General features: G+C 43.6%; 1 protein-coding gene across 9 annotated transcripts in view; it reads right to left on the bottom strand.

The window, feature by feature from the left end:
- Positions 1-25226, bottom strand: part of BRINP3 (BMP/retinoic acid inducible neural specific 3) — a 341361-nt gene that overhangs the window by 61769 nt on the left and 254366 nt on the right. For 7 of the 9 annotated variants that reach the window (XM_081123748.1, XM_081123746.1, XM_081123750.1 and 4 more), the window contains 2 exons: positions 16429-16619; positions 7262-7452 (listed from right to left, as the gene is read on the bottom strand). In XM_081123748.1, coding sequence (XP_080979874.1) covers positions 7262-7452; positions 16429-16619 — 382 coding nt within the window. The remainder of the gene's footprint in view (positions 1-7261; positions 7453-16428; positions 16620-25226) is intronic. The other 2 variants (XM_081123754.1, XM_081123753.1) reach the window with 1 other exon arrangement.

Below are 25226 nucleotides of genomic sequence, written 5' to 3'. Positions count from 1 at the left end.
AACCTGTCACTGTCCAACTGCCAGCCAGGCAGTTCTCTGCCTCACAGGATACTCAAGACAGGCGCCTGGTTAGGCAGAGCTTCTCTGGTACTGAAAATTTAATAATATTCATATTTAAAATTTTCTCCTTTAATTTAGGTGCCAGTATAGTGTATTATGACTCCCCCCCCACAGTGCCTACTGGTTAGTCTATTCCAAAAAAATACTTTTACCAAAATTTTATATTATACTCCTCTGAAATTCCCCATTTAAGATGACTCCTCTGAACTATTTATTAAAACATTTCTTATTGCTTCTGATTAAAAATGCAAAACTTTTTACGATCGCCTTTTGAAGTTTCCTAAGTGGTGAATATTTCTGAATTCCATGAGCACATCAAAAGCTTCTGGCTTCAGTTATCGTTTTCTAATAAGACAGCTAATGCCTGTGCACAGCCCAGAGAAACTGTCGCACTGAGACTTCATATTCTCCCAATAAGACAAGCGCCCATTTGTCACCCGAAAAGACAAGCGCCCGAGAGAAGTGATAAGCAATCCCACTAAAACGCAACAGGCTCAGGCATAATTAGAAAGACAGAGTGGATTTCTTGTTTCAGTTGGCCATTACAGAAACACTTTAACTGTCATTTCTTTTATTTTTTTTCCCTCCCAAAAATAAATTGGCTTCACCCACACACTCAAAAGTTAGGATAAATCCAAATTCTTTAGCAACTGATAACATTAAGAGTCAGCACTAAGATGACATCAAATGAATGAAATAAGTACATAAGGGAAGGGGGAATCTTACGTCTTTTTTTCCAGTTATCTGCCTCACCGGACTGAATACTCCAAGGCTGAAAATCACGGCATTTTCGTTTATAAAGGCCTGACACCCAGCAGGGCTGGGTACACCACAGGTGGGAGATAAACATCCCCCAAGGAAGCAAATTGTTTGGGTAATTTGTAAACTTCTGGACAACTTTTCACCAGCATAGGGCACTGGACATTTGATTGTATCTAACAATTGCAGGATGACATATTACGTATACATTTTGCTTTAATTGCCAATCTTATTAATTCAACTAAGAGTAATTAAATGGCTTCACTCATCTTACTGAAATAAAAATCTAATTTAAGTATTAATGCTTCAAATTTAAAAACTAGCAACTGTAAAAAAATAACTAGCAACTGATTTCTATCAAAATAGGCATCCAGAAAAAGTGAAATGTTTTAAATTAAGTAAAAATAGCATGTAGTCAGTGAGAAATATAAAAGGAATGCTTTTTAAATTTGTATCTCCTTTTTAGGTCATAATTTTCTCTTGGGCATGATTCCATTCCAAGCGAGATTTTTCAAACTTTAACTTTGACCAAAGGTGAACTTGTCGGAGAGTTGAACTAAATTGCTTTAGCCATTTCTGAGTTATGTGGAGGTGAGAGTCCATTTCTCAGGCTCCTAACTAAAACAGGCCCCAACCTCTCCTGCTTACATAAGTCACACATGACTAATGCTATATATCTGAAGCCTGACAGGATTATTAGAGTTCTCAGCGAAACCTCTACATTTAAAAGAAAAGGCCTCATCATTTTCACAATGACAAAATTTCCCATTTCTGAGTCCACAAATTGCCAAAGAGGATTGCAGTTTAAAAGGAGAGAAAATACAATTAAGGTCAACTCAGATTTCTGCCCAGGTGAGACAGGAAAAAGATATAGGCCAAATATTAAATTAGGGTAGCATTTCAGGGCAGAAATGTTAGCAAGTTAATGCACTTTAAAGTGCACTTTAAAATGTAAAAGTAATTTAACCTCGACTTTTTCCGATCCAGCCGCGGAGAAAGGCAGCGATGTGAAACAGAGATGCGGCGCCCAGCGCATGCTGTGGGCAGTTGGGATCACTTACGCTTGGAGCTACTCTTAGGCCGTGCGACGGGGGAAAATATCCACTAACGAGGGGCATAAACTAAATTAGGGGTGACATATCACATCGCGGGTGACTTTTTAAACCTAGCTCAGTCTTCCTTAATTCCCTGGACAAAAAGCGTTCAGGTTTTAAGACGTAGGGGTAATATATGAAAGACTTAGAGACTGTTCAAGAGAAAAGCGCAATCTCCTATTTTAGCTGCACACGGGTACTCCCCACAGGCCGCATCTCTGCATTCACTGACCCCCCGGCTTCCCGAGCTGGTTTTGTGCCCCGGTTTACTTTCTTTCCAGTTTCCAGGCATTTGATAAACCTGCCCCTTTACACGGCTGCTCAGGCCAGTGTAGAAAGGGCTGAACAGGAAAGGATCCGAGACACTGCACCGTTCAGTCCCAGGCACTGTGATCTCAGAGCGTTAGACACAAGGAAATAAGAAACGTTCCAAGCGTCCAGCAACCTGGGAGGGTGGACCGGGAAAGGGCTGCAGAGGATTTTGGGGGGACGCCATGCAGGCCGCATCTGGAAGGCGATCCAGCGAGGGCGGGAGCAGCCAGGCGGCTCCACAGTGAGAAGCGCCCGAGCCGGGCCCCAGCCGGGCCTGCGAGGAAGGGGTCGGAGCCGAGGAATCCACAGGACCCACCGCCCGACCAGGTAGCCAGAAGAAACGTACAGAATGGCAAGAAAAGGGTTTATTTCTAGCCACCCAGGATTTGATAAAAATGGATAAACAGAGGAAAACATTTTAGGTTACTGGAACAATTAGAGGGACTTGGGTTTGAGGGTGGGAATGAAAGTACATATTCAGGAGTTGTCAAGATATTGTTGATGGTTGATAGTGGACATAATTTATGTTTCAATATTTCTAGTAATAAAAATGACCTCAAATGCACAATTATTTACCGGCAATGCTCTCCCTTTACTGAATTAAACTGACAGTAGCTGGTACAGAGGTCACTTCTTTCCTTATATCATCTTTTTTTCCACCCCCCAAAACTGCAAACTCAATGAAAAGTTTATTTGGAAGATGACCTTTCCTAGGGTTTTCCTCATTTTTTCTAGTGAGTTAAAAATTGCTATAATTTAAGAAGGGAGAGGTCAAACTGTCCCTTATCTCCCAGAGTCATGAAAAAACGAGAGCTTTGTTAAAAAGATAAAAGGCAAGCTGAGAACACCTTGACCTAATCATCTCAGGATCCGTAATTAATGATAACAACCCAGGCGGAAATTGAAACGCAAAGAAAAGGTTGTCAGGGTTTGAGGTCCCCCGAATTATTTTAATTTCCTGAAATCTGGAAGGAAGGGTTTTGTAATGTGGTCCAAACCACTTTCCCCCACAGCCTCCCAGTGACTAGGGGCAGAGATACACAAATTCACCAGAAAGCGGGCCTTCGTCTCAGGGTCAGTGGGTTTCCGTGAATTCCAGTAAGTGGATTATTGTACTGTTTTTAGTTCTAACGAGCGGCCTGCCCTTTGGTACCATCCTTTGGAAATAGCTTATTTTTCAGAAGAACGCACCGTTGCCCTTTTCTTGTATAATTATTCTGTATATCACACCAACGTTCTCCAAAGCATCAGGGTCCCAACACAGCAGAACCACAAAGTCCCACCCGTGTAACTAACGTGGAAAGGTCGGGGGCAGGATCCCCTCCTCTTTGAAATGCCTGCAGCGCACCGAGCGTGTGGCGTTGTGCCTGGTGACACCCAACACGTACTTGTTGGATGCATTTTATTGAGTTTGTGAAATACCAGCTGCCGGTATAAAGGTACTTCCGTCCTGCTTACCTGAAGAGCTGTAATTCTGCACCGAGAGGCGCAGAAGGAAGAAGTGGGTTTGAAGATAAAAGCCTGTTGGGGAGCCTGCGAAACTTCCAAAGCTGTCTGGGCGCCCACACGTGCAAGCACTTAGCTCACTTTAGAAATCGGAAACTCCGGGGTTGCTGAGCGTCGGAAAGCTGCGACATCATCAATCCTGCTCCTGCTGGGTTAGGTTCATTTAATTTCAATTAGCATTTATTGAGTTCCTATCTTGTACTGAGCTCTGGATGGAGAGACTGGGAGACAAATAAGCTACTTCTTGGAAGAAAATAAACGCTTGATAACCACCCATCAAATACGAATAGCTGACCCTTTACAGCACTTTTTCAGGCCAAGCGTTGCTCTCAGAGTTCTTCACATATTCACTCGTTTGGCCCTCAATGCAGATCGATAGGATATTCACTCTACAGATGAGGAACCTAAGAACCTAAGTCAGGGAGAAGTTGAGTGTTTTAATTTTCCCAGGTCTCATGACTAATGACCACGGGATTTACTCAAGTCTTCTGGCTCCAAAGTTCATGCTGTTATTCAAACAAAGGAGTGTGTGAGTGGTTAATGAATGAACATATATATTTTTTAAATGAATAAATGGAAGATACAGGGAGACCTTTGGGACATGAGTAAAATGTAATCAGTTTAGGACAGTAGGGGCATGTTTGATAACTAATGAAAACAAGGGAATCTCTCCCTAGGACAACCCACAGCACATGAAGGTATGTGTGCGATCCAAGGGGCCCCGTCAAGTGCACATGGACCCCACACCCTAGCGCAGAACATTCCCGGGAGCTCCCACGACAAGCCAGGCTGCAGCTGACCCCAGGCCAGAGAATCACCAGGCATTTAAAATTATGACTGACTCAGAAGAGAACCCCACTCAGTCCTGAGCTAAATCCCGAGAGCCTGGTTGCGCTCCCCTCTCTCTGCCCAATTCCTCACCACCCTTCCTGCGCTCCCTTCGTGCTTCTGTGACTATATTCTTAGCCAGGCTGTTGCCAGGGGGACATACTTCAGTTCCCTTTCCTCTCAGCTACAGCACCAGGTGTGTGTCCGTCCCTGTTCCCCTGCACAGCGGGGACAGGTCCTGAGAAACGCGTCCCTCGGCGATCTTGTCCTGGGACCGCAGTGTGGCGCACGCCTAGATGGCATCGCCCACGCCTGGAGTCGCACGCGCTGTACTTTTGTGTGACTGGCAGCTCAGCAGGCGTGTTTACACCAGCGTCACCGCAAACCCGTGAGCAACACGTTGTGCTGAGACTTTACGATGCCTCCAGCATCCCTAGGCGATGGGGAATCCCGTTCCGTTATAATCTTGCGGGACAGCTGCTGCAAACACAGCCAGGGTTGGACCGAAACACGGTTATAAGTGACTGCTCTTCACCATCCATCCCGGTATCATTCCCACGCTCTCCTCTGTTTCCTCTCCCTGTCTAAAGCCCCACTTTTCCCGTCCCCGGCCCCTGGACACACGTTTTCAAACGTTTCCATTCTGCGCCCCCGGCTCCTCTCCACGGTTAATGGGCCGGTTGCCAGCAGCTCTCACGCTCCCGCATCCCAAGTTACTCCTTTCTCTGCCCCGGAGCTGTCCTTAGATTACTCAGAAAAGCCACTTTCCTTCGGTCTCATTTCCACCACACAGTTCGATGAAAGCTTCCTGAAGCCTCATCGTGACTAGTAGCATCACCAGGGCCTAAGAACAACGCGCACAGACAGTCCTTTCCACCATTAAAACACGTGCCTTCTGTGATCCCAGTTCCTTCGTGGGAGACAAGAATACATACAAATACCCAGTAAGTCTTCACATGAACTGTGAGTGAATATTTCTTCCTCCGTATGCGTACCAAAAACTCTACTGTATAATTCCACTTGGCGCTGAGCAGAAAAAATCAATAGCCATATAATAAACACACTTACAGCAATGATGTCTTCTATTAGAAAATACACTCTAAGTTCTTGTTTATATCACTGAAATTGATTTCTGAAAAAAAAATCCATTTCTCCCCAGCAACCTCAAGGTAAATATCTCTAACAATATTCCACCTTACAATACTTTTAAATTAACTTAAACATCTTTCACGCTGGCTACATTTTAATCTCTGCTGCATAACTACTACTTATATACTTGGTCACCCAGTATAACTTAAATCTTACAGTCAGAAGTAAACTAACTATAAATGTGCAATCTATATCTACAGGACGCTCTTAACCAACCACATCTACCACCAGTATGGAAGACGGGTAGTATTATTGGCGTAGCCCTTAAGCTAAAGATATTCCTACACCACCTCTATCCTCTCCTGTGCATCATCACAAAAGCTACTTCTTGGGCTAATTTCACTGAGCATTCCCAAATACTGAAGTCCTAACTTTTTAATTAACTGACCAAAAAAAATACACACATTAGTTTTAATCTCATAAAGCAATAAGATATATTTAAGGGACTGTTTTTGCAATAATGATGAAATGCTGCAGCTGAAACAAAAAGAAATGTTCTTTGTACTCTGTTTTCCTCTCGCTCACCGGTCCGGGATCGCGCTAGCATCCTGTGCCAGCTCTTTGGTCTGTGAGTTTTGCGATGGCTGTTGGCCAAAACAATACGTGCTGACCTAAATTGCCAGAGAAATGTGTCCAAAAGGCTATTGTTTTGGAAACTACACACTCTCTCTCTCTTGAGAGAGAGAAACTCATTCTGGCTTTCCCTGCTTTGGTAAAGTTAACCTTAAAATAGTCACACACATAAGATTTTTGTGAATACGTGGAGTTTATCCACTAATTGTAGATTATGGTGTCTGTTGACTTCTAGAAACTTATCCCCAAATATTTGCACTTAACTTTAAAAGCATTGGGGAAAATACTGCTTAATGCAGCACTTTCTTAATGATTTTTGTGCCATTGACCACTTTGAGTCTAATAAATCCCCTCCTAAGGATAATGTTTTCAAATGCATAAAATAAAATATGAAGACTTACCAAGAAAAAAAATCCATGCTATTAAAACAATAGTTTACCTATGGACACTCTGTGAGGGAGTCTGTGTACCCCTGGATAAACTTATATAACTCAAGGATACTTCAATTAATATTTTTCCATGGAGAACCTTGACCCAAATCATCAAGTTAAAAAAAAAAAAAAATTACATCAAGACACACACAATTGGACCGGCTGGCGTGGTTCAGTGGTTGAGCATCGACCAGGAGATACTGGTTCGATTCCCGGTCAGGGCACAGGCCCGGGTTGCAGGCTCGATCCCCAGTAGGGGGCGTGCAGGAGGCAGCCGATCAATGACTCCTCATCATTGATGTTTCTGTCTCTCTCTCCCTCTCTCTTCCTCTTTGAAATCAATAAAGATATATATATATATATATATATTTTTTAAAGACACACACAATTGTATCTTAAATACATTACGTAACTCAGGAGAAGAGGGAAAGTTAAAATAATTTCAGAACACGGTTGTTTAAATCAGCGGGACATGCCAAAAATTAGAGATGGATGTTAGAGATAGGACAAGTAATGGCAGGACACGAACCGAGGGGGACTCACACGCACCTTAATGGCAGTGGATGCGATCTGGATGTGGTGAAGCCTCCGCAGGGTGCTGTCCCTGTCGATGAAATAGGAGGCGGCGAGTTGGTGCAGCGTCTCCAGGGTGACCGAAGAGCTGTTGGCGCTGGAATCGCTACCTTCAGATCCTCTGCTCAGCTTCCGCTTGTCCACAAAAATTGTGAGTGACTCCTCTCCTGCATTGAATATAGGGACCATTATTCCATTTCCCACTTAAAATCCAATTTTCCAATTACCTGCAGGTGAGGAAATGACAGACACAATGAAACAAAAATGATAAACAACCAAAGGGCAAGGCCTTGTACTTTTCTGCTGTTTGGGCGTGTTTTCCCCTTGTGCCTAGAACAGTGCCTGGGATGCTGACGGCTGTCGATCCATATTGAACAGTCCCTGCTGAAGCGCTAGCATTTGGGGAACAATGGGCCTAGCTTTTATTGAATTCCTGATATAGGTTAGGCTACCTATCACTCATATGGCCCGAAAGCAAATTAAGAAAATATGTAAAATGAGCTTATGTGGGGGCGCACAATATAAAATTATAATGGGAAAAGTTTGCCACAGATCCACATGGCAAATGTAAACACGACCATTCACATTAATAAACATGAGCAGTTTTCAATTATACCTTTAAAATGCAGAGAAAACATACAGTTACGTGAGTGTACAGGTTAAATTCAGAGGCTGCCTACAAAGGGCATATATTGAAATACTGTGCGTTACGCTCTATGGCGATCGCTACCCCCCATGGAAGCTTTAGGTGCTGACAATGAATTCTCCAGGGTGAACTTCAAAGTATATTATAACTAAGCTGCAGTTTTCGGAGTTCCAATGTTGACAAAAAAAAAAAAAAAAATCGTCGTCATTTACGTTGAACATGAAGAACCAGCCGTCCCCAGGCCTCCGTCTTCCTGGATGTCCCTCTAGCACATAACTGTCAGGCTGGAGGCCTGTTCCGGTTCTTTCGGGGATCCATCTGCTTGGGTGGCATTGTGCCTATTTCACAAACTGACGCGCCAGTTCCATAAAACCCCCAGTAAGATTTTCTAGGAGAAGAACAGTCTGTATTTCTTCTCCAAATTAAAATAAGACCCATTTTATTGATTTGTGATTTTTTTAATACAGAGAGAGAGATCAATTTGTTGTTCCACTTATTTATGGATTGGTTGATTCTTATATGTGTCCTGACTGGGGGGGGGATTGAACCCTCAACCTTGGTCTATCAGGACAACATACTAACCAACGGAGTGACCGGCCAGGGCCAGATAATACCCATTTTAAATGACATAGCCTAGGTGACTCTCCAATCCTAAGTACCAGCTCGTGCTTTCCTGCAAGACATCAGGTCCACTGATATCAGAAATAAGGTGTGAACGACATTATTTCTGAAAGGTCACATCCTCTGTTTGCATCTGGACCCCAACCTGCATAGCGAAAACCAGGCAGACTCACTAGAACAGCTAAAAAAACGGGGGAAAAAATCCCTTAAAAATATGAATGAGTGGGTCAAATTAGCAACAGCATTAGGGTAGGTGTGTGATAAGTAGCTTTTATGGGAACACCTAAAAGCAAAAAGCCAAAGGAGAGAGGAGGGATGGGTAGGTTAGCAGGTATTGTTAAATATCTAAGACGCTCAGACAAGGCCACTCCGTCTAATGGAAAAGTAAGCTCATTTATTTTCTCCAAGAGATCTGTTTTCTTTTTTAATCATACACGACTATCATGCTTTTGTGATGCTGATGGCCTTCGCAGCCTTTGAGACTTTTACAGTTTCAGAGAAAGATGGATGCATTCTCAGCTTTAACTGTAAATCTCTCTCAAGTATTGGGTCCCCAAAGGATATAAGAATTCTACATAAACCACACAATATTCAGATTTGAAACCTGAGATATTATTTAAGCAACTAAAACATTTTTGTTCGGATGTCATTTTTATCCGTATTTTTAAGCCAGCTGTAGCTGAAAAGCATGACATGAGCTCCAAAGGGCATCCGCATGTTTTGGCAAAATTAAATGTGATTTTTGACAACCGTTCGACATTTTGAGTCTGTTAGAAAGTGAAAAAGATTAATGATCGTGGATATAAAATGATGTGATTATTCCATGTAGAAATCACGCAGCTGTGTCTCTTACAACTAAAATACTGTGGTGGTTTATGGACGTTAAATGTACATATTGAAGGATGTTTTCCCACAGAGTGAGAAACAGGACCAAAAAATAAATAAATCATGACTTTAGCCCAGCCAGCGTGGCTCAGTGGTTCAGCATCACCCTAGGATCCAGGAGATCGTGGTTCGATTCCAGGTCAGGGCACAGGCCCGGGTTGTGGGCTCGATCCCCAGTCAGGGGCATGCGGGAGGCAGCCGGTCAATGACTCTCATCATTGATGTTTCTCTCTCTCTCTTTCCCTCTTCCTTCCTCTTTCTGAAATCAATAAAGATCTATATATATATTTTTAAATCATGGCTTCAGTGTTATCCTATGATCGGTTCATGGGAAGGGATGAAGTACATTTGATATGCTGTGGGCCTCACAATTATGTATTTCTCTGTCATAGTTTCAATTTATCTTTCTATACTGTGTCCACGAGAAACAGAAACTACAGAACTTCCATAGTGTTATCTTTTCACTTGGGTTTTCTCAATTTACATTGTCCTGTATGTAGATATTGATGAGAGAGGTCAAGTTCTCCAAAAAGCTAGGGTAGGAACGCAGTGGGTGAGGGAACAAGTTATTTTTTGCAATTATTTCCTGCACCATCATGGATGCACATGTGTGCACATGGATCAAGGCCCATTGTAGGGAACCATGGGCTGTTCAGGACTGATTTCCTTCAGCGTGGGTGTTGGAAAGGAAGACGCCCAGGTCCATGGGCCACATGACCTAGGACAAGGTTTGGGAGCCATGGCAATGTTAAGCCATTGTTTTGCCAGGGGGACTGCGTGTTCCAAAGAGGAGGCACCAAAGAGAATCACAGGATTCACAGTCAAAATATATAGCACTAGAAATACACAGTTACTCTTATAGTTACAACCCACAGAGATTTTTTTTTCTTTAATTGCAATGAAGCTAACTCTTATAGGTTGGCCTTGGATTAGTCTACTGACCTATAATATTTACCGTTCCACCCAGGAAAAAAAAAAAAGAAGTACATTTACGGCAGATGTCTTCCTGGTCTTTCAAAGTCCTTTCACTTGAGGATGTCCCTGTGAATATCTGTTTTTCTTTTGTGTGAGTTTGACTTATAAAGAACCGCTATTTGAGTAGAGATCCTTTGTACAGAAATAACCACTGCAAACACAGCTTAAATCTAATTGTAGGTTTTACTTTCGATGTGTCCTTTTAGTTTAGAAATGTTATTCTATTTTCAGTAAAGGCAGATCGGATTGTCCCTTGAACTAAAGTCTTCAGTTATTTTGGGCACCGCTTTCCTTGTGAAATTATATTTCAGTCCCCACAGTGTTTGCTTTGCTCCTGCTACCGATGACCAGCCTTCCTTAGCTTAATACGTTAAAAGGTACTCGCCCTGATAATACCTATCTTTCCACTAAGATAGTGTTATAGAAAATAAGGCTGTTTTAACAACAAATAGACATAATGGGGGGGGGGGGCAGGCTTAGAAAAAGAGGCTGCCGACCAGGAGCAGAGCCAAGTACATAAAGACCGTAAAAAACAGACACGTTGGCGTAACACCAACTGGCATCTGCGAGATGTTAGGGGAAGGAAATAGCTGGCCTTACCCAGCTTTGGAAAGAAAACATGTTTTGCAAAACACCCCAAAGGAAAACTGATCTTATGATTATTAGCAGTAACCTCTCCAATACATCTGAACAATTTCTAGACGAAACCGCCCACATACCGCATTACTCTCTATGGAACAATAACATGGGGGGGGGGGGGAAGAAATTGGAAATAAATAGCTCCAAGGTTAGAGGAAAGGAATCTACCCTGAGCGAGCTGAAACGAAGGTGCTTCCAGTCTGGAGCTGCTGACCAGCAGCGCTACAGGGAGCATTTTTATGTGGGGTGAACAGGTTCCTGCTATTATTTTGGGTAAGACGGATTCTTGGAAGGGAGATTTCTGGAGCCCTTGAGAACACTCTGAATTTAGAGAGAAACTCTAAACAGGCCTGTTCAAAACTGGATGTGCATACAAGTCACCCAGAGACCTGGTTGACGTGGGGACCCCGATTCATGGATCCCGACCTGTCCAACCAGTGGGCAGGGCCTTTACCTGCCTTCGCAAAGTGCTGTGAAGGAGCACAAAAAATATATATAATCAGACTTGTAATACCCTAAAACCGAACGTCCATCCTTTGAATTAGTGGCCAGGAATCTCATTACTAAGATCAACTGACGTAGCGATTTTCATCTCATTTTCTTCTTTGTTATCTGACTATTATTTGCATAAATGGGTTCAAGTCCATTGAGTCAGTAACTGCTTTATAAATGATTACAAGTTAATTAACAGGATTGCTTTCATCTCAACCTTTTCATTTTGTTTACCAGAGAAACTTGAGGGATAAAGATGAGAGAGAGACCTTGAAAAAGAGAGACAGAGAGAGAAACAGAAGAAGGAACCCATATAATTAATCTTAAATCCTATGAGGAAATATTCGGTTTTAAACACCAGCATGGCAGTCTTTTTGCCCCGTCAGTGTCATTATTTTAATGATTTCCTGGGATATGAAGCTTCAGAAAATATTTCTTTTCCTTTCAGTTCTTTTTCTTAAAACAGAATATTCATCCTCGTGGAGGAAACAGTTCCATGCATTTTCAAAAAGTATTCATATCTGCCTGCGAAATAAATTGCATATATTTTTGACAGGTTTGCTTCCTTAACTGGGTTACTCTTAAGTTAAAATAAAAGACACCTGTGCTTCCTAAGAGGCGCCCAAGCAGAAGTGAGAAAGACAGGCCCGAGTCGATTTTGAAAGAAGCTGGTACATGACACGGACTTAAAATCTGCGGATACTTTGCACGGCATGTAATTCACACAGAGATAAGTGAGAATTGCGTCCCTCTGAAATTAAATGAGAATATTTACATTTCTTACACTTCTGGGGATGCAAGAAAATAGAAGAAAAAAATCTAATTGATACTCAATCCATCTGGTGTCTTACCACCTGACTTCTGAATTCTGTTCTCTCTTTGAAGGAGATACACACACAAGCCACCCGCTAATACTTTGGGACTAAATAAGTTATGCGGGCTCGGTGACTGGCACACTATCCTGTCACTGAGGGTATTTTCGTTATTTTAAATAACTAGCCTCGTAAGTTAACACTATGCTGGTCATCGATCGTGCATTTTCTCATTGCATCAGTGAAGAAAACAGGGTCTGCGTTTAAAAAAAACGGAATATCTGAAGAAATGCTTAAACTGAGCGATATGGAAACCGCAAGAAACATTCTCATCAGAAGCACTTGAAAAAGCTTTCAGAACACTCACCGGTAAAGAAAATTATAACTGTTTTCCCTGAAAATGTAACTATGGCTTTTAAAGCTCCATATTCAAAAGCAGGGGCCCCCTGGACTCGTCCTCAAGTTGCTCAAAACGAAAAAATATCTTTCAAAGTTGTAAAAATGGACGAATCAATACGTTAATCTGTCGGCTCCTAGAAGAATTTTTGGGCCCAGTTTTTAAAGGTATTTCTATCAGGGAAAGAGTAGTGTTTCCTGCGCGCCTCTTCCAGGGAAGGGGTTCCACCCGCGCTGCTGTTGGGGTCCCCGCGCTCCTGGCTGCGCCCGCAGGGCTGCGGGGACCAGGCCCCACTCGGGGGTCACGCCGGGGGGCTCAGGGCTGCGCCCCCGACTCTTAGGCAGGTTCCTGCAGTTCTGGGGTGAGAACCAGGCCGCGTTTAAAATCATCAGAAATGCCTGTGATGACATTTTCGTAAAATGTTAAATGAATTTCTTGGTCTCCACCTTCTTTACTACTTTTCTATGGACCCGGAACTCAGCCTGCCGCCTTTTAGGGGACACCCTTTTCTCTCCCAAGTGACCCCCCGATTTTGTCTTTTTTTTTTTTTACTATTAACTTTTTTCTTTTTTTGCATGTCTGCATTCAGTACACACAGATACACTTTTATTTCCAGATTTGTCATTTATTTATCATAATTAAATTTATTATAAAAACAGTCGTGAAATATATCCCTTAGCTAAGAATCCATATATCCCAGGAGAGCAATCTTTTCCAAGATCGATCCTGCAAATTGAGCAGCTTATTTTATATATTTAGCAGTGATGGGGTTTAGGAATCATTATCCGAAGACAAGCAGGCTGAGTTTCTATACTGACAAATAGTCTGGAAGCTATAAGGTGAAATAAATGGGGGAAATGATATATATTAAAGAAGGGGTTTTTTTTTTTAGTAATTTATTTTCCCTATAGGAAGAATTCAATCACTGGCTTTATCTATCATAAAATATCCCATTTAAAGGCTTCCAATCTGCTATCCAAAGCTTTATGTCTAAGTCAGTAACATGATGTCTAAATAACTCTTTTTATTTATTCATATTTTTATTTATTTCCTTTTCATCACTCTAATACTGAGAGTCATTTTTTACACTCAACTTGTTTTTAAAAAAATGTTTACATTTAGCTGAAAATCTAGTCACTCGGGAAGCCCCTTAGTTCTAGAATAACTGGCTTTTTGTTTAAAATGTGTGCTGTGTACCTGACATCCGTAATGAGTTAGTATTAGAGTTGTTTCTTCGTATTAGTTAATTAAGGAGCGTGAGAGAGAATTAGCTGAAGCTAAACACCACCAATCGGAATTTAAAAAAACAAAAACTGGAGTAATACAATTTCCCGTTCAGTCAGGTAAAACACACGAAGCCAAAAATGGTCTTAGAGCAGCAAAAAGCTGCAGTGTAATTACAACAGCCGTAATTTTAAAATTGCCTGAAATCAACCTCGTACGCATTTTAATTGCAAATAGTTCATATCCTTAAGCTACTCAAATAATTTCATGTATTTTAGCTAAATTATTAACATCACCCAACAGACCCCTGGAGAGAAATAGAAGTAACATTTAGGGAGTTAAAAGAACTCGGACAGAAAACGCCAGGAAAACGAAATCCCCGGGGTACCCGGGACCGGGCGGGCGAGGGCGGCAAGCCAGCCACCCCTTCGAAAAGCCTTTAAAAAACCTTTAAAAGGGGCTGGAACAAGACTTTTCCGAAAGTTAAAGCGAAGCAACAGCGTATGGCAGTCCCGGGGACAGTCACCCTGAAGAAGCGGCTGAACCCCACACAAAACCTACAGAACCAACTTTAACCCCCGAGCGCGGCCTCCTTGAGGCCGAGGCTGAAGCGAAACGTCACCATCGCCTCGCGACGAAAGGGCCGCGTCCCTGAGAATCCTCCCCTCGCTTCTCTCTGTCTCTCCTCCGTCCCTTCCTTTCCTGCCTGCAGAATACATTTCAGTCCCTGAAATTCCCCTGGGCCCCGCCTGGCTGGCAGGGTGTATGTGTTTCGAAACCGCTGGGCTTTTAAAAACGAGATGTTATGGAAATAATTTTCTACCGCTGCTCCGGCTTTTAGTGCGTTCGTAATCACTGACGTTCCTAAGCCAGAGAGACAGCGGTCACAGAACGCGTGCTCGTGTTTGTCGGGAGATTTTGTGATCTGTTTTGGCTCTCCGCACTCCTGTGACAGCAATGACATGCGTGCATCCCGTGTTTAAGTTGTGTCACACAGGGACCCCGCGCTGGAGGTGTTGCTGTCCCCCTTTCTACTAAAAAGAAACTGAAAGAGCAGAGAAGGTACTTAATGAGTTTTAAAGTCTCACAACTGTCAAACAAAAATAAAATAAATAAAATAAAATAAAATAAAAAATAAAATAAAATAAAATAAAATAAAATAATAAATAAAATAAAATAAATAAAATAAAATAAATAAAATAAAATAAAATAAAAAAAATAAAATAAGAGATGAAGTCTGAGAGGAAGGCCTTGGTCAGATCATTCATACTGAGCCTTATAAGCCACAGCCAGACACTGGGATTGTATTTTAAGTACACAGTTATGGGTTTTAATTAAAGCAGGACATGATTTATCCTGATTTGAGTTTTGAGAAGACGTGCGTGGAGCACGGGCCTTAGGGGTGTCCTGGGAGATACATGAAGGTCTGGGTCTGGGGATGTCCGGGTGGAAGTCAGGAAAGGTTTGATGTGGGGCATATTTTTGAGGAGTCAACAGGCCTGGCTTGCTGACAGGCTGGACTGGCGGGAAGAGGGAGGAGACGACTCGCCACCTGAGGCTGGGAAGACCAAGGACAGGTGAGCTCCCTTGTCACCTGCCCACAGGTGCAGGTCAGTCGGCCAAGTTCCGGGAAACGGACTGAGAAACTCACACTGTCCCGCTGGTTTTCTGTCCAGTTCTCCTCGGTGCCCTTCAGTCTAGGAAAGAATACGCCCGTTTCTAAATGGAGCGGCTGGACATTATTTAAAATCGTACACGAAATAAAATACATGGAACTCTGGGATATTTTTAAGTTTCAGACAAATGTTACGTTTTTCCTGTTAAACACCATCTCCAAAAATATCATTTAAGTGTATGGAAAGCGCTGAAATACACATAATAAAGTACATACCTCCTGATATTAAACCATAGCTTTCTGAATGCTTACAAATGTATAAGCTGACCGAGGGAGAAGTCCTATTACTAATCTCTACCTTCCCATTTTGCACCATAATTGATAATTTATCATTCTTTCCATATCATATCCCCACCACCATCAGAAATCCTAAAAGTGGCACGAAAAGTGTGATTTCAGATCTTGAACATTTACTCCAGGACACGTCCCGGCTCCCTGCACCTGAGGCGATGGCCTGATCTGTGCCTCCGCTCCTGTGGCTCATTTTCAAGCACAACCCGGGGCGCAGGGCAGCTCGGCCTGGGTTCAGTGTGTGCCGTTAAGCGGTGAATTGCTTCCAGGCAGAAACTAAGCGGAAACCCATCCACCTCGCAGGCTCCCATGGTCAGCACCACCCCAGGCACTCGGGAAAAACTCAACACATGAGTCGAATGGATTACTGGGCGAATTCCAGGATTACTCCAACCGCGGCCCTCTGGATTAATCCACACGTTTCCTGGATTGACACACCTTTAAGCACAAGCACACACAGGCACAAGTATTTTCAAAGAGTCGTACCTCCCAGAGTAGCAGATAGCAAGAAATGGGTCCCATATTTCTTGATAAGGTTTTCTGTGATTTGCTGAAGGGTGGGTCGACGTCCCAAAAGTCTTATGTTGCGGAAGAATTCAGGGGCAAGAGGCAGAGGGGAGCCAAGGAAATGTCTTCTCTCAACTGCCAGGTTATTTACTTTCCAGCGGCCAAACTCCCTGAAAAGCAAATTTATTTTTTTTATTCATAAAGACATCATCTCTCTGCACGTTTTCAGTTGTAAAGTTCCCTGAGTAGCGTAGCCGGGGTCACTAGGCACCGTGCTTGCGATACCGTGTCATGAGCTATGAGCAGGAGAAGCAACGTGTGTCATTTATCTCATTGGGGTAAATATTCTAAAACCAAGTCATGTAGAGGAAGCAAAGAAGCCACTTCAAGGAAACCATTCCCACTGATTTCCCCCCCAAGAAAAGATGGACTCATAAAAAATAATTTCATTATGCATAGAATGTGAAGGTAAAGTCATTAAAAAGAAAAAAAACTGGGGTCATTTTTTTTCATTTTCTAAGGGAAATTGAAAAAAAAAAAAAAAGAGAGAGAGAATGAATTTATTTTCCCCACCCCAACGATCCCTTTGTCTCTTCCCTTCAGAGAGAAACCAGTAAAACCTCAAGGACAGTAGGGAGACGCGGAAGAACCTAAAAGACATGAGAAAGCGGTGGGTGTTTTTTTTACAATAATTATCGTTGACGACATATTTTGAAACCCCAGCTCAACCTGGCGAGCATTTCTCAAACTGCTAGGAAAAGCGCCGGGTATGAGTATAGTGTTAACAACTTTGTCATTTTCTGAAATCAGTGAATAACACAAATTTCAAAAAAAAAAACCTGAATTAATGGTTTACTCTTTACTGTCTGTTACGGTCAGAAATCTTGCCGATAATCCAGAGGAAGCAGGCAAACCTCCCACCTCAAGGGCTCGGCAAGATGCAGTGGGGACGGATTCACGGCAACCCAAAGGCCTTAAAAGACTTGGATGTGCAGCAACGCGAGTGCGCGGAGCTTATTTAGCACAAGTCCTCTGGCCGGAGCATCGCACCTTCGGGATACAGGTGTCACGAAGCTGACTCACTTCAAAAACGTTCTCCCTTGAGCCTCTCTGAAGGGCCGAGGGCTGGACAGGCCTCCAGGGATCCCCTTCGAAGGCCCTCAGGCACCTTTCCTGCCTCAGTCCCTTAACCTCAACGACGTTCACAGTCTCAGTTCCCCTCCACGCTTTGTATTTGGACAAAACACTTTGCTATCCCACCTGACGAACTGCTTCCCTATCACGCAACAAACAAATCTAAAGGACTGGTTAACTCTTTGGGGGTCTCACGAAACCGAGGCCGAAACGAATTAATCGATCAACTCCCGAAATCCATTCATTGGAACCAGCGCTGTCAGCACCCTGAGCACATTATTACGTTAATTTCAAGAGCTCACTGCTCCTCGGAAATTCTTCTCTTGGTTGGCTTTTAACAGTTTCATATAAAGAATGAAGTCAAATATTTCACTTTCCGTCATGACTACCCAAAAAGTGTGACTCGTGTAGGGAACACGGAGGTGGGCTTGAGACCCGGGGTCTCTCGCTTCCACTCGCCCCACCTGGCCTGTATTATAACGATACGTGATCACTGTGAGCACCTCTATAAATTTTGGTGAAAGCTCAAAGTACTGAATGAATTCTGAGAAGAGGTGATAAGAACCCTTAAGCAAAGGACGTCATCTTTGCAGTCAGGTGCCACGTTGCAAGAAGCGGTAATTACATATGAATACAAACACTCAGGGTCTCTTTTCCCCGGGCACAGGAGGAGGTGGCATTGACTGGTGTCCCCTCGGTGGCATTTATTGCTGTGCCCACGTGGCTTTCTTTGACCGATCGACGAGCGGCACGACTGGTTAGCCTGGCCCCTCACTCTGGGACCTCGATTCCCACCCCACCCCCACCCCGCAGCTCCCTGGGTTGAACACAAGCGAAAACCGAAAAGAAATCCTGCCACGTAAAGCCACCAGCTTTAAGGGGTCATTAGCTGCTTCGTCTGCTCGCTTCCTAGCAATATAATCTAGGGCGACGTGACTGACTTTGACCTTGGGGTGGCTTGAGAAGACAGCAAGGAGCCAGTGACTGCCAGTGCCCACTGCAGGCTCATGGGTGCGGTTGTTTCCTTCCTGCGATGAGGTTCGCCTGAGTGGCATCGAGACCAGGCACTCATTAAATTTGGGGGGGCAACGGAGCTCTGAATGGAACACATGCTGTTGGGTACGGTTATCATAATGACAGCTGGTCACCCGCGGGCACGGAAGGTGCCCATCCCAGCAAAGGCATCATGTTTCTATTAAATAAGGACACTGCTGAGTCGAAACGAGGCCGCCTTTTACCTGAAGCCTTCGCAGAACATAAACGTCTCCCCCCGTAACTTTGGGCGTCTCAGATGAAACAGGAGCAGTCGTCAGGGTTTAATGTAACTTGGCCCCTTCCGAAGCGCAGCGATTCCGAGGAGCACACAAATGGGCCGTAACCAGCTCAGCCAGAACACCGCTTGGAAAATGTTTCTGTTGGCATGAAGCAGCCTCTATTAGCTGATTGGAGTTGTGTGTGTGCTGCTCAAAATTCTGACTTGCAAGCATCTATCACCCTGGGGGGCCACGCGATGCCTACTTTTCTCCCGCAGTCGTCACGGCCGTTGCCCCGCCCCCAGCTCGTAAGAAAGGCTGGAAGGCGCGTCCCGTTTCAACAAGGCCGGGGTCGCTGCCCGCGGACCTCTTTGGATTAGTATTTAAATTCTATGTAAACACATACGTGTGCTCACTGTATTTAAAACGTATTCGCTCCCAGGATTTCTTTAAAATTGCATCTGTCTATTCGGTTCCCCCAAGATAGAGAGGCTACCACTGTTGATATTAGATATTTTGGGCTCAGTATCCAAGAAAAAGCAGCATGGAAGTGAGACGGTGCAGGTGCTGAAATGACTTATCTTATCTGTTGATTTACACGAAATAAAGTTGCCTGTGTAAGCCCTAAAGGCCATTATTACATTACCTTCCACGATACTCCGCCGGCTGGCTTATAATTCTAATCCAATCAATATTCATTGAAATTTGCAGGCGCAACAGAATATTAAAACCAAATATAACACCCGAGCATAACCCACTGCGCACACACCCGGCCTCGCAATCACAAGTGACTGGCCGACCTCTGGTCGCAATAGGCTCCTAGTGACGTCTGTAAAAAGCACGCCGGTCTTCGGAAGCGCCACTAATAACCGATACTGGTTTTCCCGACTGTGTTATGTGTAACTGTCGGGTATCAGATGAGCTCTTTTCAGGTTCTTTCTGCACGGCCCCCGCGCCTCCCAGATGGGCTGTTTCCATCTGGCCGGCAGGAGGGGGGACAGGAGAGGCCCTGAAGCGCGTCTGCAAGGCCGCTGCATGCCGAGCGCCTGGCAGGGTCGGGGGACACTTTCCTCTGCCTCCTGACGCTTGATGCACCCAAGCCACATTTTATTAAAAAATCATTGAGCGGTACTGGGAGGTTTAAAGCGTGGGAGGTATTTCTGGACAAGGCTAGGGATGGAGCGGCGTAAACCTCTGCCCATAAAGCGCAGTGGGGCGCAGGAGTTGGTGAAATGTTTCCACGCGGGTTTCTGAGAAGGACCCTTAGTGGCCGGGGCCTTTAGGATGAGCTGCCGGCTCGGAGCAGATCAGGGAACACGAATTAGCATCGTGGCACAGAACCGGCCCTCCCCAAAGCAACGAGAACTCACTGGGGCTGTGGCCTCTTGGCCGTAGCATTAAATGAAATAAAATGAGGGGGGGTTTAGAGAGCATTTTTTAAAGAATAGTATTGTGCGGCTAGTGATACATGTTTCTAGTTCTGAAAATACGTTCAATGTTTAGGGCTATGAAATGACTGGAAGTTATTTAATTGTATCTTCTATAGTTTTAAATCGTATGCTGTGGTATAATAGATAGGGTTTTATTTAAATTTTAATAAAAAATAATACAGAATTCAATTATCAGAGTCCCTGCCATTATTTCCCAAGTTAACTTAATAGGAACATAAAGGTACCACATGTTCGTGCCATCACAGATTAAATAATATAGTAATTTATATTATCCATGTTTTAACGAAACCACTTGTTTGAATAGGTGTTAGCAGAAGTTTTGATGTAAAAAAATATATATATACACACTTGCTATTGATGAATGACTTTCTAAGTGGAAGAGAAAAGGGATTAGGTGACAAGCAAACCCGTCTCCTTCTGACTTCGGGAGCACAGCTTAACATCTGTTACCACTTGTCGCAGTGATTCACCCAATGCACACATATAATTATACAGATTTGGTAATTATTGATCAGTCTAGAGAAGCCAAGGACAGACACGCTGAGCTAAAATAAAACACCCGCTCTGGCTCTCGCTCTGACAAGAAATCAACAAATAGAAGGTCTCTCTTTTTGACATTTCTCGTTTAAAAGCAACTCTTTCTCTTTGCATTTCATGCACGGATTTAAATATTTGGGGGAGGTAACACCAGTGTTTCCAAAGGCAGTGGACTTAGGAGTCGGGTATCTGAAGTCGCGAATTCCATCCCCACCGATTCAATTCACAAAACCCAGAGCTCTAGGAGCGTCAGTTAGTTGTTAACATGGGTTAACAGGTTAAAATACTTCTGAATGTATAGATTTTTTAACTGTGGTTTTTGATGCATCGACCTGAGAGAAACATAAATTTAAATTTTTAACATCTAAAATAATCATCATATCGCCGTGCACCGGAGGCGAGGGGATTCGAGGCATGGTTTACACCCGTGGAGGAGATGGTGAGAACTGTAGTCATTAGACCCCATATTTTAATTTTCCAGGTGTGAGCAGTAGCAGCAGATGGAAGTTAACTTTTGTTAAATTTAACAGCCAGATCATGCCAAGAAGATTCCCAGAGAATAATTAAATTATTATTTTTTTCTTCTTTTAAAATTGAATTGACTGGGGACATTGGTTAGTTACACTGTACAGGTTTCGGGGGTACAGTCCTATAATGCATCCTCTGTACACTGTATCATGTGTTCGCCACCCCAAGCCAAGACCCCCTCCATGAGCATTTATGCCCCTTCCCCTCTCCTCCCTATAAAATCTAGCCTATGGACTTAAAAAAATACAGGTGTCTTATTTTTTTTTTTTCTTTTCTTTATAATTTCCTTATTTAAATTTACATAATTGTGTAGAAAAAAATTACACCCTTAAACTTCTCATGATTAAACCCATCCCTAGATATCTAGGGTGCGATTGGTGATATTTGACAAGGCCTTGCATACTGAAAATTCCTCTGTAGCCTCATAGACCTGTAGATACTTTAACAATAAAGTGCTATAATTTGCTTCGCCATATCCAACCGATACACTGTGAAAACAAGGGTCCCTGCAATCGATCGTAACTTTGTATCTATTTTCTACTGAAGGCTCACACTAATGCCGTGGGGCGCTTGTAATTATTTATCACGATTTTATGGATGATACAGGGAGGCACCGTCCAGGTACCTGTGCTCCCTGAAACTGTTTATAAATCATCACTGCCCAACGGAAACATCGTAGCTGGGGGGTGACGTTATCCGGAGGGAATCAGAGAGAAGGCTGCTGCTGGAAAGCGGAATTTGAATTTAAATTAGCTACTCTGGAGGCCACGGAGGCATTCTGGTTGTGCGTGGAGGGTAGCCAAGGATAGAAGCTGGAGTTTGAGAGAAAATAAAATAACATGACCTTGCGAGAAACATGTATCACCTCTCCGAGGTAATACGTTCTTCTGGAATGAAAGCTAAAGCCGGGGATAAAGGAAGGTGCACTATCTTAGGGGAAATGGTCATGACCTTGATCTCTAGTGGATCAAGTCTGCAGCAGAGCAAATACCTCTGCCATCTATCTGGGTAGATCAGTTCTCTCTTGTTTTGTTTTTTTTAAATTTTTTTCCTGTTAGAGCTCACGTATCTTTTGCACAGATAATCAAGAGTCAGTGAACAAAACAGTTACCGTCAGAATGAGGTCGGGGGCCCAGATCGGGATAAATGGTTTACATAAATGTTGCATCTTGAAAGTAGATGGGGCAATTCCTATGCATAAAATTCATAAAATATTTTCAGGACGTTCAATTAAAAAGTACTATTATAAAATAATATATGACCCCAATCTTTATCATTGCTCAATTTTTATAGCCTTGCTTAACAGTGAAAATTACAGTTGACAGTACTAATTTCTCAACTAATAAATCATTTCCATGAAAAATATAAGGGGGCCGAGGAGCCCGTGTTCTTTGAGTCCTTGAGTCTCTACTGAGTGCAAAATACTCTGTGTCTTGTGTAGTGTGTTTTGTCACCTTACAGATTTGAAAACCAAGCCCTGGTTAGGCTTGATTAAATTACGTTGCAAAACTTGAAGACTGATAGTTAAGACTACAAATTAAAAGCTGAAATGCATCATTTATACTAAAACATTTTTAGCTGGTTGTGTGTGTTTGTTTCATTGAATGCACTGAGATGAACCGAACCTCCTATTGAAGACATCCTTAAATGGTCCCTAAAAATGAGACCAATGGCATGAGTCAAATCTAGGAGGAAAAGTCTGGATTGTCTCAAAATTATTATGTTATGTTCCTATCTCCCTCTTTTGACACAAATAGCCTTATACCTGGATGCACTTAGTAAATGCTAATAGGTGGAAAGAAATGCCGTATATTTATGTTAGCTAGTTATTATCATGGTAGGATGATGTTCACCCCTTTCATTCAAATTCAAATTTTCCGTTTTGGAATTAAAATGTTTTTCAAGCGTAGACAATATTCATCAATAATGCTAAGCATGGCTCATGACTAAAGGAAAGCTTCTGTGTTTAGAAATAGTTTCTTTTTCCTCCCTCTTTTCTTACATTTGTGCTTCGAAATAGTAACAAAAAGATAGCAAGAAACAATGAACGAAGTTTCCGTTTACAGCCAAGTGGTGGGACGTCTCTACCATGGAAATCACCAAATGCGCTCGGCGGCCGAAGCCCCTGGCGGCACAGTCAGCTGTCGCGTGTCTTACGCATCCTCGCGGCACTCGGCTGGCAACCGCCGGCCTGGGGACATGGTGAGTCTCTTTTTCTGAATATAAACCCGAAGCATATGGTCTCTTCACCGCACAGAACACTGAAAATCCAGGTGCCCCGCAAAACCCAGGATGCACGACAACCGCCTGCAAGGTCACCTTGTGGACGAAAACATTTAATAATAACGGCGCTTTTATTTTTTAAGTAACTAACCACATGTGAATTGGTGCCAAGAATTAACAGCAAACGAAGACCTTTTATAAACAGTGTTTATCGCGAAGCTCGATATAATAATTAGCCCGGAGAATTCCTTCACAGCTGAAAATGGTCTATAATGTAAAGATGCTGTAAGAGGGAATATGCACGTACTTGAAAGAGCTAAAATAAATCTCGGAATGACATCAAAATGAAGAGAAATAAAATACGGAATTTGTAACAATACATTTATACGTTCCCAAGGGGTATTTGAAATCAAATTAGTTCAGGTCTCGCAGCGATCTCTTAAAAAACACCTGCTTCGCCGCAGCCTGAGATGAGCAGGCCGCTTCCCTCCTGGCTCGAGATACCTTAGTTGTGCGTCCGTCTGTATCATCGGTTGACCTCCCGTCTCTGGGTAGGAAATGAAACAGGCCTGAAGGTGTGCGTCCGATATGCTCGGGTTCGCTTCTGGGGAGATTTTGCCCGAAGTTACGGAGGCCTTTCAGATGGGAGAGGCACAAAGGTTTTTGAAACGCGGGGCGAGATAAAATTTCTTAAATTAAAGCTCCGAAAGACTGACCCCACATCTCAAATTAAATCTCATTTTGTATCATCAGATAATGAGACGGCTGAGCATACGTGGCCGACACCGGGGGGGACGTGTCACATCGCAGGTGAGGCTGGTTTCTTTCACGGCCTCTAACGTTTAATTGGAAATCTCGGCCAACCTCTGGGTATAATACCCTGTTCTGGGAATAGGTGGCTTACTGCTCGAGCGAGTCTGTCATCCGATGCACCGTGAGCTTAAAACATCTATTTCAAGTTCGCCGACGTCTCCTAGCAACGGTTCCTACAGTCATCAGCCACAAACTTTATTTTTTGCATGTTGCTTTTAACTTTACGAATTACCTTTAACGTACACGTCGCGATGTTTAGATGGGGGCCACGGGGTACATTTTACCACAATTTGAAAATCAAAGGAAGGACAAGCGTAATGGGCTGGACATATCCGCGGGCCGTGCGAGGAGACATGAGGGTAAAACTGGCCGTCTAGTTAAGAAAGAGGGGGGACCGGCATCGTCCAGGGGCTTCCGTCTCCCTCCGGGGAAGCCGGTGAGCTGCGTCAGTAGGTCGGGCTGACAAAATCTGGAAGTGTCTCGTTTTGGTGAAAATGGCACGTCTATCGAGCCAACGGCTAAGCTGAAAGTAAAGGAAAGCGGGAGCAGGGAGCAGGGAGAAGGGAGCGGGGGGCGGGGGGCACGGCTGAGCCTGAAGCTGAGGTGCAGGGTGGTGAGGGGGGCAGCGGGGACGGTAGAAACGGTAAGATACGATGCACCAAAGACAAGACTGCGCGTTTAGTAATTTTTATTAAACAGGGAGGGCTCCCCGAGTGAAAATCAGACCTACAGAGGAAGACTCGGCACGAGGGGCCGTGTACCTGGAGCAGCCGCACGTGGTGTCGGGCAGCCACTCGCCCTGACGGGTGCACCCTGCCCTGGTGACGCCCGTCAACGC

Source organism: Miniopterus schreibersii (assembly GCF_964146895.1).
Source record: "Miniopterus schreibersii genome assembly, chromosome: 21".
Lineage (NCBI taxonomy): Eukaryota > Metazoa > Chordata > Mammalia > Chiroptera > Miniopteridae > Miniopterus > Miniopterus schreibersii.
Note: the sequence above shows the minus strand (reverse complement) of the source record. Positions and strands in the feature narration are given on the sequence as shown.